Below are 16,125 nucleotides of genomic sequence, written 5' to 3' on the forward strand. Positions count from 1 at the left end.
AAAAATAGCATTTGATCTAGGTTATGAAAGTGGTGATTTATGAAACTTATATAGATGGAGAGAAAACTGAAGTTTTTATGCTAAGTCAGCTAAAGTTAAAACAATTTATTGTTGTCTTGTTCAGATGAGATTAGGTCTTACTCAAATACGAGTTAGGGTTTCACAATTTTTGCATAGCGATAAATAGGGTGCAATTAAGGTTGTTATTGAGTGTCTCAAATATGTCTTGATGACCATCATGATTACACATTGTGAGATGACTATGATTGCCATTGCGATTGGAGCATTATGCGAATCTTCTAATTTAGCCTAATTCGATATGGATGGGTTCACTCCTTTTTGGTACTCGAATTTTGAAGTCTTCATGGTCTCGTCCGAACGCCATTTGAACATGCTTATGATCTAGACATTTTGGCTTGCATATTGATCTTTGAAATCAGTCTTGTTCGAATGCCATTCAATCAATGCTGCGAACAAGCTATTATGTTCTTCACCTTGAACTAAGTTTTTGAACCTTAGTTATCTTAAAACCGACTTCAACTCTAAACCCAGACTTACAATACAATAAGTTTTAACACTAACATAAAACCTAATTAGAGCAATAAATATGATAGTCGATCATTACTTTGCATCAATGAAATTAAATATTATATATATAAAGGCGCTTCATTTAAAAAATACATATTGCCAACCAACTTTATTGAGGATCAAACCATTTATTGAAGTTACTTAATTCAGCATTAGCAATTTGGTTGCTGTCATCACTTCATCAGCAGTGCTCAATTATATATGCTTTTCTGAGATCTTAATACGAAGGGGTTTCCTGAACTTCAACATAGGAGTCCGGACAATGTCTCCTCCCTCAATCTTTTTCCACCTATATATCAATTAAAAAAAGAAAAAGAAAATAGGGGATTAGAATAATTAAGTGTGTGTGCATGCATACCTACTGGTCTTGGCACGTGCAAGTATAGAGTGAGGCATGTTAATTACCTATATTTAGTAACCAAGACATGGAAAAAGGTGGACAATAACACCCTACTATACTCTGCCCCCGCACATTGCTTCATTCCCCCTCCAAACGGCATGAAATGCTTCGATATCTCATTTGCCTTGAGGTCCTATAAATAAGGGGCTAAAATAATTAGATAAATTGCTACAATTTAGAACCATTAATTAACTTGATCATGTTTATGTATGTTAATGCATGCACCTTCCAACGCCATGGATTGAATGCAAGAGGATTCTCGAATGTATTAGGGTTTAATTGAAGAGCAGTTGTAACAACCATAATTGCCCAGCCTGCTGGAATTGTATATCCTGCATGCATAAACTCATAAAACATACATTGGACTTTGTGATTAATGGAGTTAAACACTCAAACCAACAAGTTTGAGTATGTTTACCATTCACTTGGATATCCTTTTTTGCTCTTCTTAGTAATCCAGGTGCCACAGTTCCCAGCCTAAGAGTTTCATTTATAACCTGCAATAATAATAAAAAATTGTAAAAAAAAAATGCCAACTTAGTTTATAATCGCATAGAGATCGAAGAGTATGTTAATTACTGACATATAGTGTAAAAGTCATCGATTTGTATTCTTCCCATGTGAGTGGGGAATCCGGGTTTGCTCTCTTTTTCAGAATTGCCTCATGCTCAGCCTGATCATTGAATGACCCAAACGTGAAAAAACATTTAAAATTAGGAAAAACTTTGATTACCTTCGTTAAAGACAAAGTATAGGCGTTTTTTAATCATAACCTTAACATTTAAAAATTTACAAAGATAGTATTCTAATAATTTTTTTCTTTTAATTTCCCTTTTTGTACCAATTTTAAAATAATAATAATAATAGAAAGAACCAGTTCACCACCAGACCCACGGCCACGTCATGGGTCAACACCCACAGCGTGAGTATACACCCACGGCTAACCTTGCGTTAACACCGTGTGGCCGTGGGGTCGGTCCAATCCGTATGTCACCATAAACCTTTTTTCTTAAAAATAAAAATAAAAAATGGCATTTTGGACATTTCAACCAAAAATAAACAGAGAGAAAATTCTAAGAATACAAATTTTGGAAATTTTTAAACTTTGAGGTTATCATTGCAAAAATGCCTATACTTCCAAATAAGTGAGTTTGGAAATATATATATATATATATATATATATATATATATATATAAAATTGTACGTACAGTCAATTCGTCAAACACCAAGGGGTTCTCAGCAAGTAGCTTGAAAGCCATCGTTAATGCCGAAGAAAGTGCATCAAAGCTGACAAAAAGCAAACCAAACATGAGCTGAACAACAAATTCGTCTGTAAGGAAGTTCTCAGTCTTCATGTCTTGGATGATATGATGAAGCACATCCCCGGGACCATCCTGTGTCTCATCAGCTGAACCTCTCCTCTCCTTTAATATCTCCATCATCACGTCCAACGCCTTCTTATGGTCCTGATCATCATCCAATCACTTCAATTATATATATATACAGGCATGAAATCTTATAATCAAACTGTAGAGTGAGAAGAATTTGAGTTACCTGTAAACATTTATGGTAAGCAGTACCAGGGATGTTCAGAGGAAAAGCCAGAAGCCCTTTTGAGAAGTTAATATACTTCTCCGTTAAATCTACCGATGATTTTTCTGGGTCATAACTAAACATCTGCTTTGCTCCTGAATGAAGAGCCATCTGTTCGATCGGGCCAAAGTCATTATCTATATGTTTTAGTCATATATAACAAAAGGACATGCAATATTTTATATATATTTTTGAAAAACTTCACTTGCACCCCTATAAGTATAATCGGTTTTGTAATCATAATCTTAAAGTTTAAAATTTGCAATCTCATTTTGTTGGTATATAATATTGTTTCAACCCCTTTTAATTTCACCCATTTTTGTTAAAATGCTCAAAATGCCTCCGATTATTTTTTAATAAAAATAAAAGTGAAAACTCTGGTGACCCATAGAGTGATCGTGGGTCGGTCAAAGGCTTTTTATGTTCTTGAATTCTCACTAAAACTATAATAATTGGGGGCATTTTCGGTATGCATTTTAACAAAAAAAATTGTAAAACTAAAAGGAACAGAAACATAGGATACCGATGATTGACATTACAAAATTTTAAACTTTGAGGTTATAAGTGCAAAACCCCTTATTCTTATATTTCAAGAAATGTAAGTGAAGTTTTTCCCGACATATTCTATTATGAAAATATGAAGTTTTTACGGTTGCAGCGGCGCGTTTCACTTCAATGGAATCCTGGCATGACCAAGTCTTGAGTGTTGTGTTTACTAGTTCTTCCAACTGAGAAAGGAGCTTTGCTTTGAGGCTCTCAGCGCCGAAGTGACTCAAAGCCAAGTTTCTCACATACTTGTGAATGTAGGCACCATCTGGCCTATTCTCACCTTGTTTAAAAACTTTTGCAAATAAATCCAGGTACCATGATTCAACCAATCTCCCTTCTTGCAGTAGAATGAAATGGTTGAATTCAGGATCTGCTGAAACCACGACAGGCCGACCTGCAACACTAGTTCGAAACACTTGCCCATATCTATTGTAAATGCACGTGTGAGCGTTGTATTACAAAAAAAAAAAAAAAAAATCATTAATTTAAGTTTTTGGACTAGAGTGGTGTCTAAATACCTTTGCAGTCTGCGTTTGATGAAGGGGGAAACATCTAAGGAATAACTGGGAATGATCAACTGAATGGTCTCCCCAATGAGAGGGAGGCCCATGGAACCAGGAGGAAGGGTTCCATGGCACTTAGGGTTCCTCCATTTGTATATCCAGTGAGAAATGCAGATTACAAGCACAGCTATCACACACAATGCTGCAGTAGTTGACATTTGTGAGTATATGGGGAATAGGGATGCTGGTTGGTGAAGAAAGTGCTAGCTACTGCTTTGGAAACGAGCATGCAAGTGGGGGTTCTTAAATAGACCAAATAGGATTGAAGAAGAAAAAAAAATCATGACAATTCCCAAGAAAAACAAGATGGGAAATAATTGAAATTGAAAAAAATGAGACTCCTTGTGAATATAAATATACATAAATGCTAGAGTGCAACTTAGGGTATCCTATGGCCCCAATAGTAATATATGTTAGTGTATATTTTTTGTTTTTTTAAGAAAAGACAGATTTGTAATAAAATAAAAAATCGAATCTAAAACTCCCCACATAGAAAAATCAACCGTCAAAGGCAAGTAATACAAATCTTATCAATTACGTACCAAAATTACTATTTAAAATGCGCCGCAATTTCCTCCGAAAGCCATGTGCTTCCAAACCCGTCAAAGGCAAGTAATACAAATCGGATTTGGCTTACATACTGTTATTAAAATAACAGCATGTATGCTGTAGTTTAATCAACGGTCAAGATTGAATTTTTTTAAATCTCTTTTTATTTTCTCTCTCCTATTAAATGCTTCTAAAAGTAAATCAACTTTAAAATTCAATCTTGACCGTTGATTCAACTACAGCATACATACTGTTATTAAAATAACAGCATGTAAGCCGGATCATACAAATCTTATCAATTAACAAAACCAGCTTAGAGCCCGTGCTACGCGCCGGGTTTTTTTTTTATTTTGTAATTTACTCAAAAATTCTTTAAAAGATTATCAACAACAATTTTTATTTTCTTCTCTTAATTAACTAATTAGCTACTAAAAATGACAAATGTTCATAAGATCCTTTTAAACCATAGTTTTACTCAATACATATCTAATAAATTTAAAAATTCATAAATTTTAGTTCTTATAAACTGAAACATATTAAATATTTGTTCCCATATATGTAGTTTAAAATGAAATATAAAGGAAAAAAAATTCAAAATAAAAACATAGATTAATCAATTATACAAAATGATTGATTAATCATTATATTCCAACAATGACACCACTTCTCCTCCACTACACAATCCATTATGGTAAACTTTTGTCTTTCAGGAGTTGAACTTTCTCCTCATAAACAATTTTTTTGAGAAATTTTTCTATTACACTAACAAAAATAAAGAAGTGTTCTAAAATATATGAGCATATTGATATTTGATTACAGTTATGTTTACTAATTTTGTAAACAAAAGAATGTTGGTAGTTTAATTTTTCTTTTTAAAAATGAAAGAGATAAAAAAACATTGGCAGGAATATTGACATAATCTAATTATACATCGTACCAAAAATAATGATAGGAAATTTTTTCACTATCATTTCCCTTAATTCAACGTGAAATTTACAAAAGAAAACTAATCAATTTGAAAAAATAATATATAAATTAGTATAAAATTTAAGGGAAAAAAATGGAAGAACATAACCAATTTTTTTTTTTTTTAACAGCCATCCTTCACATATATAAAGTAAATGAAACTAATTTTAAGACATACAGGAAAACAAAGACGAAAAAATCTACACAATGAACATTGACATAATCTAAAAAAGCATCCTACACCGTACCAAAAATAATGATAGGAAACTCTTTCACTATCATTTCCTAATTCAATGTGAAATTTACAAAAGAAAAATATTCAATTTGAATAAATAATATATAAATTAGTAGAAAATTTAAGGGATAACAATGGAAGAACATAAATACATTAAATAAAGATAAAATAAAAAACTAAAAATAAAATTTTAATATAATTGAAAGAATTGTCTTTTTCTACTGTATACGTTTCTCGATTCCAATGAAACCTTAAAAACCAATGTCATCCATTAATTAAGCATGTAAACAGATAAAAAAAATTAAATCACTCAATGAACAACAACATGTACAAACTAAAAAATTATCAACCAAAAATAACGATAAGAAACTCTCTCTCATTATTATTTCTTGAGTTCAATGTAAAATTTACCAAAGAAAAGTAATCATTTGAATCAAAAATAATATATAAATTAGAAGAAAAAAATAAGGGACAAAAAAAAAAAAGGAAGAAGATAAGCACCGGAAATAAAGATAAAAAAAAGGAAAAAAAAAATACTAATTGAAAATAACTATTCTAGATTAAAAAAAAAAAAAAATTGTAGTATAATTTTTCATTAAGAAACAACGATTGAAAAATTGAAAAGAACTGTTCTAGAAAAAATATATATATAAAAAAAATAACTATAGTATAATTTTTCATTGAGAAGTAGCAATGCAAATCTCTCTCTCTCTCTCTCTCTCTCTCTTGTCTTTTTCTAAATTGATTGTAAAATTTACAAAGGAACATTGAGATATAAATAGAAAGTAAGAGAAGAAAAAAAAAATTAGAAAAAAATATAAGGGACAAAAACAAAAATGGAAGAACATAAGCACCGAAAATAAAGATAAAAAAAACGAATAAAATGAAAATACTAATATAATTGAAAATAACTATTCTACTCTTCATTGAGAATAGTATAATTTTTCATTGAGAAACAACGATTGGAAAATTTAAAAGAACTATTCTTGCAAAAAAATAAAATAAAGAAAAGAAATCATTGAGAAACAACGATTAGAAACTCTCTCTACCTCTCTCTTGTAGTCTTGTCTTTTTCCTGATTTGAGTGTGAAATTGACAGAGGAACATTGAGATATAAATAGAAAGCAAGAGAAGAGAAAAAGAAAAATAAACAGAGAGAGAAAGAAAGAATTTGGGAACCTTTTGTTTTCTTCATTAAGACAATTAAATATATTACAAATAAAACTCATATATTTTAATTGTCTCATATTGAGATATAAACATAAAGGAAGAGAAGATAAAAAGAAAATTAAATAAAGAGAGAGAAATAGAGAATTTGAAAACCTTTTGTTTTCTTCATTAAGACAATTCAATGCATTATGATGATGATGAATATATATATATATAATAATATATCTCACATTAAGATATAAACATAAAGCAAGAGAAGATAAAAAGAAAATTAAATAAAGAGAGAGAAATAGAGAATTTGAAAACCTTTTGTATTCTTCATTAAGACAACTCAATGCATTACAAATAAAAAATCAAAAAATTGGTTCAAACATAAATTATGGGAGAGAGAGAGAGAGAGAGAGAGAGATTTAAGACATTTAAGTGGAGAAAATTATGGGAGAGAGAGAGAGACAAAATTATGGGAGAGAGAAATAGTTAAGACACTTAAACCATATAATTAGTTTAGAGAGAGAAGAAAAGGTTCAAATACAAAATTATATTAAAAAAAAAAACGGTTGAAACATAAATTATGAGAGAGAGAGAGAGAGAGATTATGGGAGAGTAAGAATTATCACAATTAATTAAAAAAAAAAAGGAATTCAGATATAAAATTATGGGAGAGAGATTTAAGACAATTAAGTGAGGATAGAGAAAGAGAGAGAGAGAGAGACAAAAAAATGATTGAAACACAAATTATGGGAGAGAGTTAGCACAATTAATTAAAAAAAAAAAACTATTGAAACACAAATTATGGGAGAGAGATCTAAGACAATTAAGTGGAGATAGAGGGAGAGAGAGAGAGAGAGACAAAAAACGGTTGAAACACAAATTATGGGAGAGAGTTAGCACAATTAATTTTTTTTTAAAAAAAAAACGATTGAAACACAAATTATGAGAGAGTGAAAGTTAGCACAATTAATTGTCTTAAACCATAGAATTAGTTTAAGACATTTAAATTGAGATAGAGGGAGAAAGAGAGAGATTTAAGACAATTAAGTGGAGATAGAGGGAGAGAGAGAGAGAGAGAAAAAAAAACGGTTGAAACACAAATTATGGGAGAGAGTTAGCAGAATTAATTTAAAAAAAAAAACGATTGAAAAACAAATTATGGGAAAGAGATTTAAGACAATTAAATGGAGATAGAGGGAGAGAGAGAGAGAGAGAAAACGGTTGAAACACAAATTATGGAAGAGAGTTAGCACAATTAATTTAAAAATAAAGGGAGAGAGAGAGAGAGAGAGAGAGAGAGAGACAAAAACGGTTGAAACACAAATTATGGGAGAGTGAGAGTTAGCACAATTAATTAAATGTCTTAAACCATTGAATTAGTTGAAGACATTTTTCTCAAAAAAGTTTAAGACATTTAAGTTGAGATAGAGGGAGAGAGAGAGAGAGACGTGAGAAATAGAGTTAGGAGGACACGTGTCGCAATTCTAAGCATTCCCTATGTCAAAACTCGGCTTTTATATATATATATGATAATATAATCTAACAGTCCCTTCAAACTCAAAATAGAGTGTGAGAGACTAACTTGAGTTTAGATCCAAGATCGCAAAACCACCAATTCACCAATTGGAGGATGTGACTTGGTAAAGAGGTCTGCAAGCTAATCAGTGGGTTATCATTCCTTTTATATGTCTTGCACAAACGAATGTGAACAGTGAGATTTTGGGATGTGCAAACTTACATCATTAGAGTTTTAACTAACATTTGTCTTTAGATTCGTATTTCAGAGGCCAAACATACATTTTTTAACAACATTGCCAGCAGTGCCCTATTTGAGAGTGCTTTTGAAACAAATAGCAATTTGATACATTTTCAAACCACAAGAGTGTGTTTTTAAAATCACACAATTTTAAAGACTAAACCACAATTTTACTAAACACTTAACTGATTTTCTAAAATTTGTATTTTCATTATCTGCGTTTTGAAATTGCTATTTTTCAAATTGCAAATTTTACAAGTTTTGAGGGTTTCAAGAGTTAGTGCAGTTGTTACAGAGAAAACAACAGTCGAAATATATGACAAAGTAGCAAGTCAACAATTTATAGCTAATGTTACATTCTTGGCTGGAGGCATCTGACAGAAAAAGAGAGGGTGCAATGAGTATGTCTCGGACTCTGTTTGCTGAAAGGAAATATTCTGAAAAGATTCACACAAAAGCTTCAAATACTTAAGCTAAGATGATGCATGTTCCTTTCTCTAGATTGGAGAAAGTGTAACCAGATACAAAACTACCATAAAAATCATGGTAAGAGAATCTTAATGCTATCTTGATAAAAAAAAAAAAAAATCATAATAATCCTTTTTAAGACATTCCTATTAGGGAGCTGGTATCAGGATACAGGGTGATTGTCCATCAAACATGGTATACGATATTAACAATCATGGGGACGACAACGAAACCTTAACTGGTGACATATAACACTTCAAATGGTTGTTGTCCTAATGTGTTGAGCTGCAAATGTAAACAGAGTAATAATTATCAACCGTACAAGGAAATTTTTGTGCAGGTATTTGGCTTGAAAATCAAATTTACGATCAAGCAGCAACACGGTGACAGCGCAGCCAAAATGCAGTCCCTCCACTTCTGCCTCGAGCAACTGCTATTTCCTCATCAACATAAAACCAGGTAAAGAAAGGATCCTTGGTGCTTGGCTCCCTGTCCTCTTTTTGGCCAAGGCTAATCTCCAAGGGATTCAAAGGTCCAATTTTTATACGAATACACTCGAATATGAAGGCCAGTATTCTGTGCTTCCATGTAAATTTACCTTCAAACGTTAAGGATCCAATTGGTCCAAGATATACTCCATTCTCAATTCTCTTTGCCTGGCAATCCAAACAAGGTTGTTTTTGTTTCTCAGTTGACAAAGCAAATCATATAATCTTCTATTTGTTGGATTTTAGGAACCAAAGCTCCCATTACTATGAAGAAAAAAAGCTCCAGCAAGTTCATCCTTGATGTGATGATTTTTTTTTTTTTTATTTGTTTTAGCTTGGCATGATGATGACTTAAGCATATAGAAATATCAAAAAGGATGATGTTAACATAAGTACACGGAAATTTTTGACTATGTATATTGAAAGAAAAGTGGGGAAGGGAGGCGGGGTGGAGTGGAGTGGGGGGAAGGACTAGACTGAAAATAAAAGGATGCGAACATATGTACATCATTGATCACGAACATTGGTTGGCCTACTTGTGATACCTTCTTACTTAAAGGACACAAATTTCTTCCAAACTGGATTGGAAGAAATTCCTCCAAACCAATCTAATAAAGTAATATGTGTGATATGTGTCCTTCTAACATGTGACTCTCACATGTTTTTTAATACAATTAACAGAATTCTTTCACCATTAAATCCTCTCTTCTAACGTCTAAAATTTATTCTTTGTGTATTTGAGAAAGTCCAAGAGTCTCTCTCTTTCTCATCTGTTCATATCCCTTTTCTTCTTTCTTTAACACAGAACCAACCCAGTTCTGTCTCTCTCTCTTTGTCTGAGAGTCTAGTCTTAATAAAACGTTTTCTATGAAAACGAAGCGACTACTTTGAAGCAATCTCGTAGTAGTAGTACGAGTATTTGACGAATTGTTCAAATAAATATCCACTCTCCAACTGTCCCTTAAACCCATCATAACACCTGGTATTTACCAGACAACGCAAGAGAGAGATGTGTTTGGGACTTAGTTGTGGGAAAAACTACGAGCACTAATACGCCATGATCGAAGTCCTTGGCTTGTAAATAGTTAATATTATAAGCCAAGACCTTCAATCATGACCTATTAAAGAGTGATTCTGGGGGTCTTTGGGGTCATCTTCCTCATTTGGATGGTTGTTCCAAAGGAGCAAACGAAGCATTCGAGGCACGGCCCCATCTTTGCTATTCTCAAAGGCTTGTCCAAAACTACGTTTTTTGTTATTCATGTCATGTATATCCTGGTACCAAGACGCATATATAGCATGGGCCCTTGAACCACAGGTCCGAGACCACTACTTCCTTAGGCTCATAACCACAGTAATTTAAATCAAACCCCTTGTAGGACTGCTTGGAAGAGCAAGACTCAACCAAAGCTCCATGTATAACCCAACAATAACCAAAAAAAAAAAAAAAAAAAGACTACCCAATATAATAAGAACTAAGAACAAGCCACAAAGGAGTGTGAAAGCAAAAGAGTGAACGAGCTAAGGGATCTGGATTTCTTCCTAGTGGGGCTTTTAATATAGAGAGACAGAGAGAGGGAGGGGAGAGAGAGACATTGAAGGAGAGATAGAAGCCCAGGCTGGGTTTCTATGCTCTGTGTTCAAGAAAGAGAAGGGAGATGAAATGATGAAGAAGAGACAGACTCTTGAACGTTAGAATAAAGTCTAGACATTAGAGGAAAAAGATTTAACGGTGAAGGGATTCTGTTAATTCTATTAAAAACATGTGTGTCGCTCAAGTGTTATAAGGACACATATTACTTTATTAGACCAATTTGGAGAAAATTTATGTCTTAACTTAAATGCATAAAGAAACAGCACAGAAGAACAAGGTGGTCACATATGAAGTGAGTTCAGAAAAGCACTTCTAACATTGAGCGCGTGCTTGGATCTTGAAAAAATGAAGGAAATCAGAAGAAATGTTTCAAAATGCCATACAAAATAACCTAATTCCTGAACAATTCAGTGAGTTTTTTTTTCGTTTTCCTTACCCTCTCTAAGATCCAAACAAGGCCCAACTCTGCTTGGAAGTTACTTCATAGAATAAGCCATGAGTAATGAACTTCTGTATCGCAGTTTTGTTGATCTTAAGATCATTGGACTAATATAAAGGTTGGAAGGACACATCCCAATTCAATTATTTCAGGAGAATTATTCTGCTCTTGAAACAAATTGTAACATGTGCCCTTGGGAGTACTTATTAAAGGGCATATGAGGGTCGAAATGAATCATTCTCCACTATATTCCCTAGAAAACGCAAACATGAGGGTACTCCATATTCTAGTGGAAATTGGAAGTAGTTGTAGATTGAAAAGAGAATCCTTTTAACTTCATCCCTAGAATCATAATAAAGAAATGCATGAGACACTTACGGCTGCATCGAACCTCTGAACAGCTGTAAGAGGAAAATAACGACCGCCCTTCAATTTATTCTACAATTTAGGACAAAAGTCCAATAAGGATAAATTGTAAAAGATATGTAAAGCTATGCAAATCAAGGAACAGAATTATGCCAACCTCAGCAGTGAAAATAAGCATCCATGTTCTGCCAGGGGATTTTGATCCACCAAGTGTATCAAGAAACCCGGAGGGCTCAATCTTTGCCTTTTCAATAACAGAAAATGCAGACAAAATGTCTTCTGCCGCAACCTTTCTTGTCTTAGCAGCCTGTTTCAGCACTTTCACACTCTCTTCCACTTCCTAAAGCACATGAACATCTTAAGTCACTAAAATCACCCAAAAGAAGCTAGTAAAGTGGTCAACATAGCAATACAATAAGCCCCATTTAAGCACAAAGTTTAATGAGGTTCAGTCAACTGCAAGTTTTTTGCTTTTCATGCATTTTCTCAAATCCCAAACATTGAATTGAGCAAACTAAGAGATAAAACTCAAGGTCCTTTATGTCACATACAAAATTGAAGCAGAAAAGCAAGCAATGGGAAGCAATTTAACAGAAAAGACAGTCCAAAGAACCGAAAGAACAAGGAAACAAAAGCCATACTCTGTTGGGTTTTCCTTCCTGGACAAGAAAAGGGGTGGTGGAGGCACTTTGGTCTGTTTCATCCAGGGTGGCTCTGGTTCTTGCTCTGGGAAATCTAAGAAGATGGGGTTTTGTGGGCTTAGCATAAGGTGGTATTTGAGAGGAACAAGAGGGTCTGAGGGATGTTTTAGAAAATGAACATGAGAGCAACAAGCCGAAGGAAGAGGAGGAGGAGGAAGAGAACATACAGAACGCTGTTTGTGAGCCCATTGCCATTTGCTCGTGCTGTCGTCGAGTTGTCGTTTCCCTTCTCTTGAGAAGCCTTGTCGTGTGAATTTCAGCAAGTGGATTGGATAATTTAGATTAAATACGTTCAGAATATATGGTCTACCATCCATCAACCCAAGATTTATTGAAATTTGGGTTTCACTTGAATTAATTTCCAAAGATCCGAAAAGTAAAAAATTATTGATTGACCTCCATGGATAATCATATCCCTAATTTTAAATGTGTGGATATGAATCTTCAGAATTTTTTACATTGTTATCATATGATGGCAGAGTTCTCAAAGATATGTATTTTCAATTTTTTTTTTTTTTTTTTTTTTTTTTTTTTTTGTCCTATATAAATCAATCCAAAAATTCTTGCTTGGTAAGTATAATGTTCTCAATATACATGGGACTATCCTCCATCCATACCTGGTCTAAAGATTGGCCAAGAGCAAATTTTGCAAGGCGATGGGCCACTTTGTTTGCCTCCCTACCAACATGCCAAACTATCCAGCTTTGTAAGCTATTCAGGATGACTCTGCTATCTTCAATTAATTGCCCATACCGACTCCAACAGGATCGGTCTTGACGCAAAGTGTTCACAATATCAAAGATATGTATTTGGAGTGTAGAAATAAACTAGAGAAAGTGACTTTGTGTGTTTTTGTGATGTTTTTAACTTTACATAAGTCTAGGGGTGTAAAAAAAATTAAAAATAAAAAAATAAAAATAAGGGGGAAAACTAGGACTGGGACTGGAACTGGGAAACCGGTTTGAAATGGGTAACCAGAGTGCTTGGTTCCGATTCCTGGTTTTGGAGTTTTTAAATACCCGGTTATAACCTGGTAACCAGGTAATATATATATATATATAGTTCGGATAACTGGGTACCAACCAAAATCGGCCGGTTATTCTATAACCGGTTAATCGAGTACCCGGTTCCGGTTTTCAAAAATCAAAAACTGAGTTTTCACCCCTACATAAGTCTGGCCTATTTATAGTTCAACAAGGCCAATCAAACTAAAGAAGAAAAATAAATCATAGAATGAAGGTAGAATATTACAGAATAATATCAAACTATATAAGAAAACAAATCGGTATCTAAGATGGTCGCTAAATGGAGAGTGAATTCTGTTGAATAAGTATTCTAAAATATCTTCAAAATATATTTTGAATATATGTTGTTGTGCATGCACTTGTGAAGTTTATGTCCTACTTTGAGAAAGTGCATGTAAAAAATAAGAGTGATTAATCTGCCTAAGTGGGCCCAAGTCCATTAGCTTAGGCTTTTGGGTTATAAGTAGTGTCCTAATATGTATATTGATGTACTCTTAATAAAAATAAAATAAATAAAAATAAAAAAAAAAACTCTCATTGTGTTTATCTCCTCAACAATTGGTATTAGAGCCCATGGTTAGATTCCATTGTTGTTGATAGGAGTGTCTCGGTTTGACGCATTTGATTTGACTCCGATAAAAAGAATGGCTTCTCTTGGAGTATGCATGACACTCTAGTGTGTGGGAGAGTTTAGTCATTGTGAAAGAGACTCACAAGTGATGAGAGATTTGTTGTGCATGCACTTGTGAGGTTTGTGTCCCACATTAAGAAAGTGCATGTAAAGAATAAGAGTAGTTAATATACTTAAGTAGACCCAAGCCCATTAGCTTAGGCTTTTAGACTAAAAGTAGTATCCTAATATGTATATTAATTTACTCTTATTTGACTCCTTTTGATCTTTCTCTTCCCAACAAAGACCATAGAAATGTCTTGGTGTATAAGCTTTGGTGAACACGAGCCAGTTGTTCAGCAGAGGAAATAGGACAAAGGCAAAGAGTTCCTTGTAAAAGATGATGACACACAAAACAATAGTCAATCTCGATATATTTCGTGCACTCATGTGAAACATCATTATAAGCAATCTGAACCGCACTTTAATTGTCACAGAACATGGAAGAGCTAGATATCTAAGGGGCACCCATGCCTTGTAGGAGCCAATATAACAAGAGTAGCTCAAAACTGGTATCAACAAGTGGATGGTACTTAGCTTCAATAATGGAGTGAGCAGCAAACTATTTCTTGCCATCCCAACAACATAAAAACCTATGGTGGAGCGACAGTCAGTGGAATTGCCTTCACAAATTAGCATTTGAATACACATGTAAATGTAATGATAAATTAGAGGAGAAATGCAAACCGTGAAATAGTATGCCCCTTACATAACAGAGGATTCGAAGAACAATGGCATAGTAAATTGAGCACAATACGGTCATGAACTCACTTACAAGATGACCAACATAAGCAATATTTGGTCTCGTGACAATAAGATAGATGAGACTGCCAATTATTTTTTTATAGTGTTGCATCTAGAAGTAACTCACCATCAATGGCTTGAAGTTTGACATTCGTCGTGAGGGGACTATCAACAATTTTATATTCAAGAAGTCTAGCCCGTGAAATCAGATCATAAGCATATTTGGTATGAAAGAGTTAGCAACCACTAGACTTAGAAGAATCTTTTAACCTAAGAAAATAGCTAAGATAGCCCAAGTCCTTCATTAGAAATTGCCAACTCATAAATTGTTGAAGCTCACAAATGTCAGGAGTATCAACATTAGTAATAATCATATCATCAATATATAATTGTAACGCCCCGATATTTGAACTAGCAAATATCGAAGTCGTGACGCTGCAACTTTAGAAAATACAATCTTACAGCGGAGTATGTATATTTTCTTCTTTTTCTATGACGTAGGAATAACTTACACAACACAGTTGAGCTGACTGAAATACCTCGAGGTGATATATTATTAAATAAAATAGAAACATGGTTTTCATTACAACATATGTACACACTAGGTGTACCAAATATATGCCACAGACGGCACCTAAATTAACATAATAATATCTATTAAGTTTACACACATCACCATACATAATAAAAGCGATTAACATAAATGAGACTTGCTCCATAGAGTAAGCATAAATCCTGCAGCAGATGGTCTATCAACCATCAAAACCAGTAAAAGGACCATCGTCCTCACTTTCTATCCATGTATGAAGATCTATGTAAAGATGACGTTATCATATTTACATAGGCAAACAAATGAGTAATCTATTTTCCTAGATATAAAGACTAAAAAGACTAGTTTGAACAAATAAGATTAAAGACTAAAATATATAATAATGAATGAGTTGTGAATGCAGTGTAATGACAGATTAGTTTGTGTTTTATGATAATCTTTCTTCAGACCTCTTCTCATGAGCTCTCAGCCCGCTTACGTCCGTTATGTCCCTCACACTTTAGAGGTTTACCTGTTTGGTGCTGGCAACTACACCGCTCCAGCTTAGTTATATATTAGGCCTGTTGGACGGTTATATACCCCCATCCACTGAGATACCGACAGTTCCTCACGGCAATCCACCCAGCTTGTTCTTAAGGTGGCTATCTTATCAGCCCATTTTATTAGACACATTATGCAGCAGTTGTATTGCAAAATTATATCAATGAGACAAAATAAGA

General features: G+C 33.6%; 2 protein-coding genes across 4 annotated transcripts; both read right to left on the reverse strand.

Moving 5' to 3' along the window:
* Positions 1-783: 783 nt before the first annotated feature.
* On the reverse strand, positions 784-8,404 carry LOC132185372 (beta-amyrin 16-alpha-hydroxylase CYP87D16-like). Its single transcript, XM_059599152.1, has 10 exons — positions 8,365-8,404; positions 3,650-3,878; positions 3,233-3,557; positions 2,544-2,693; positions 2,198-2,455; positions 1,572-1,661; positions 1,407-1,485; positions 1,214-1,320; positions 994-1,121; positions 784-877 (listed from the first exon to the last, which is right to left on the reverse strand). The coding sequence occupies exons 1-10, from the start codon at positions 8,402-8,404 to the stop codon at positions 784-786; spliced, it is 1,500 nt and encodes a 499-aa protein (XP_059455135.1).
* A 529-nt stretch (positions 8,405-8,933) lies between these two features.
* Positions 8,934-12,686, reverse strand: LOC132184541 (uncharacterized). Of its 3 annotated transcripts, none has more exons than XM_059598213.1 (5): positions 12,358-12,686; positions 11,874-12,056; positions 11,729-11,788; positions 9,428-9,485; positions 8,934-9,114 (listed from the first exon to the last, which is right to left on the reverse strand). In XM_059598213.1, the coding sequence occupies exons 1-5, from the start codon at positions 12,610-12,612 to the stop codon at positions 9,086-9,088; spliced, it is 585 nt and encodes a 194-aa protein (XP_059454196.1). In that variant the 5' UTR covers positions 12,613-12,686; the 3' UTR covers positions 8,934-9,085. The 3 variants fall into 3 exon arrangements, with proteins under 3 accessions (XP_059454196.1, XP_059454195.1, XP_059454194.1); XM_059598212.1 differs by having other exon boundaries at positions 9,196-9,485; positions 12,358-12,685; XM_059598211.1 differs by having other exon boundaries at positions 8,934-9,485; positions 12,358-12,685.
* Between the last annotated feature and the right edge of the window lie 3,439 nt (positions 12,687-16,125).

Source organism: Corylus avellana, chromosome ca6 (assembly GCF_901000735.1).
Source record: "Corylus avellana chromosome ca6, CavTom2PMs-1.0".
NCBI classification, from domain to species: Eukaryota; Viridiplantae; Streptophyta; class Magnoliopsida; order Fagales; family Betulaceae; genus Corylus; species Corylus avellana.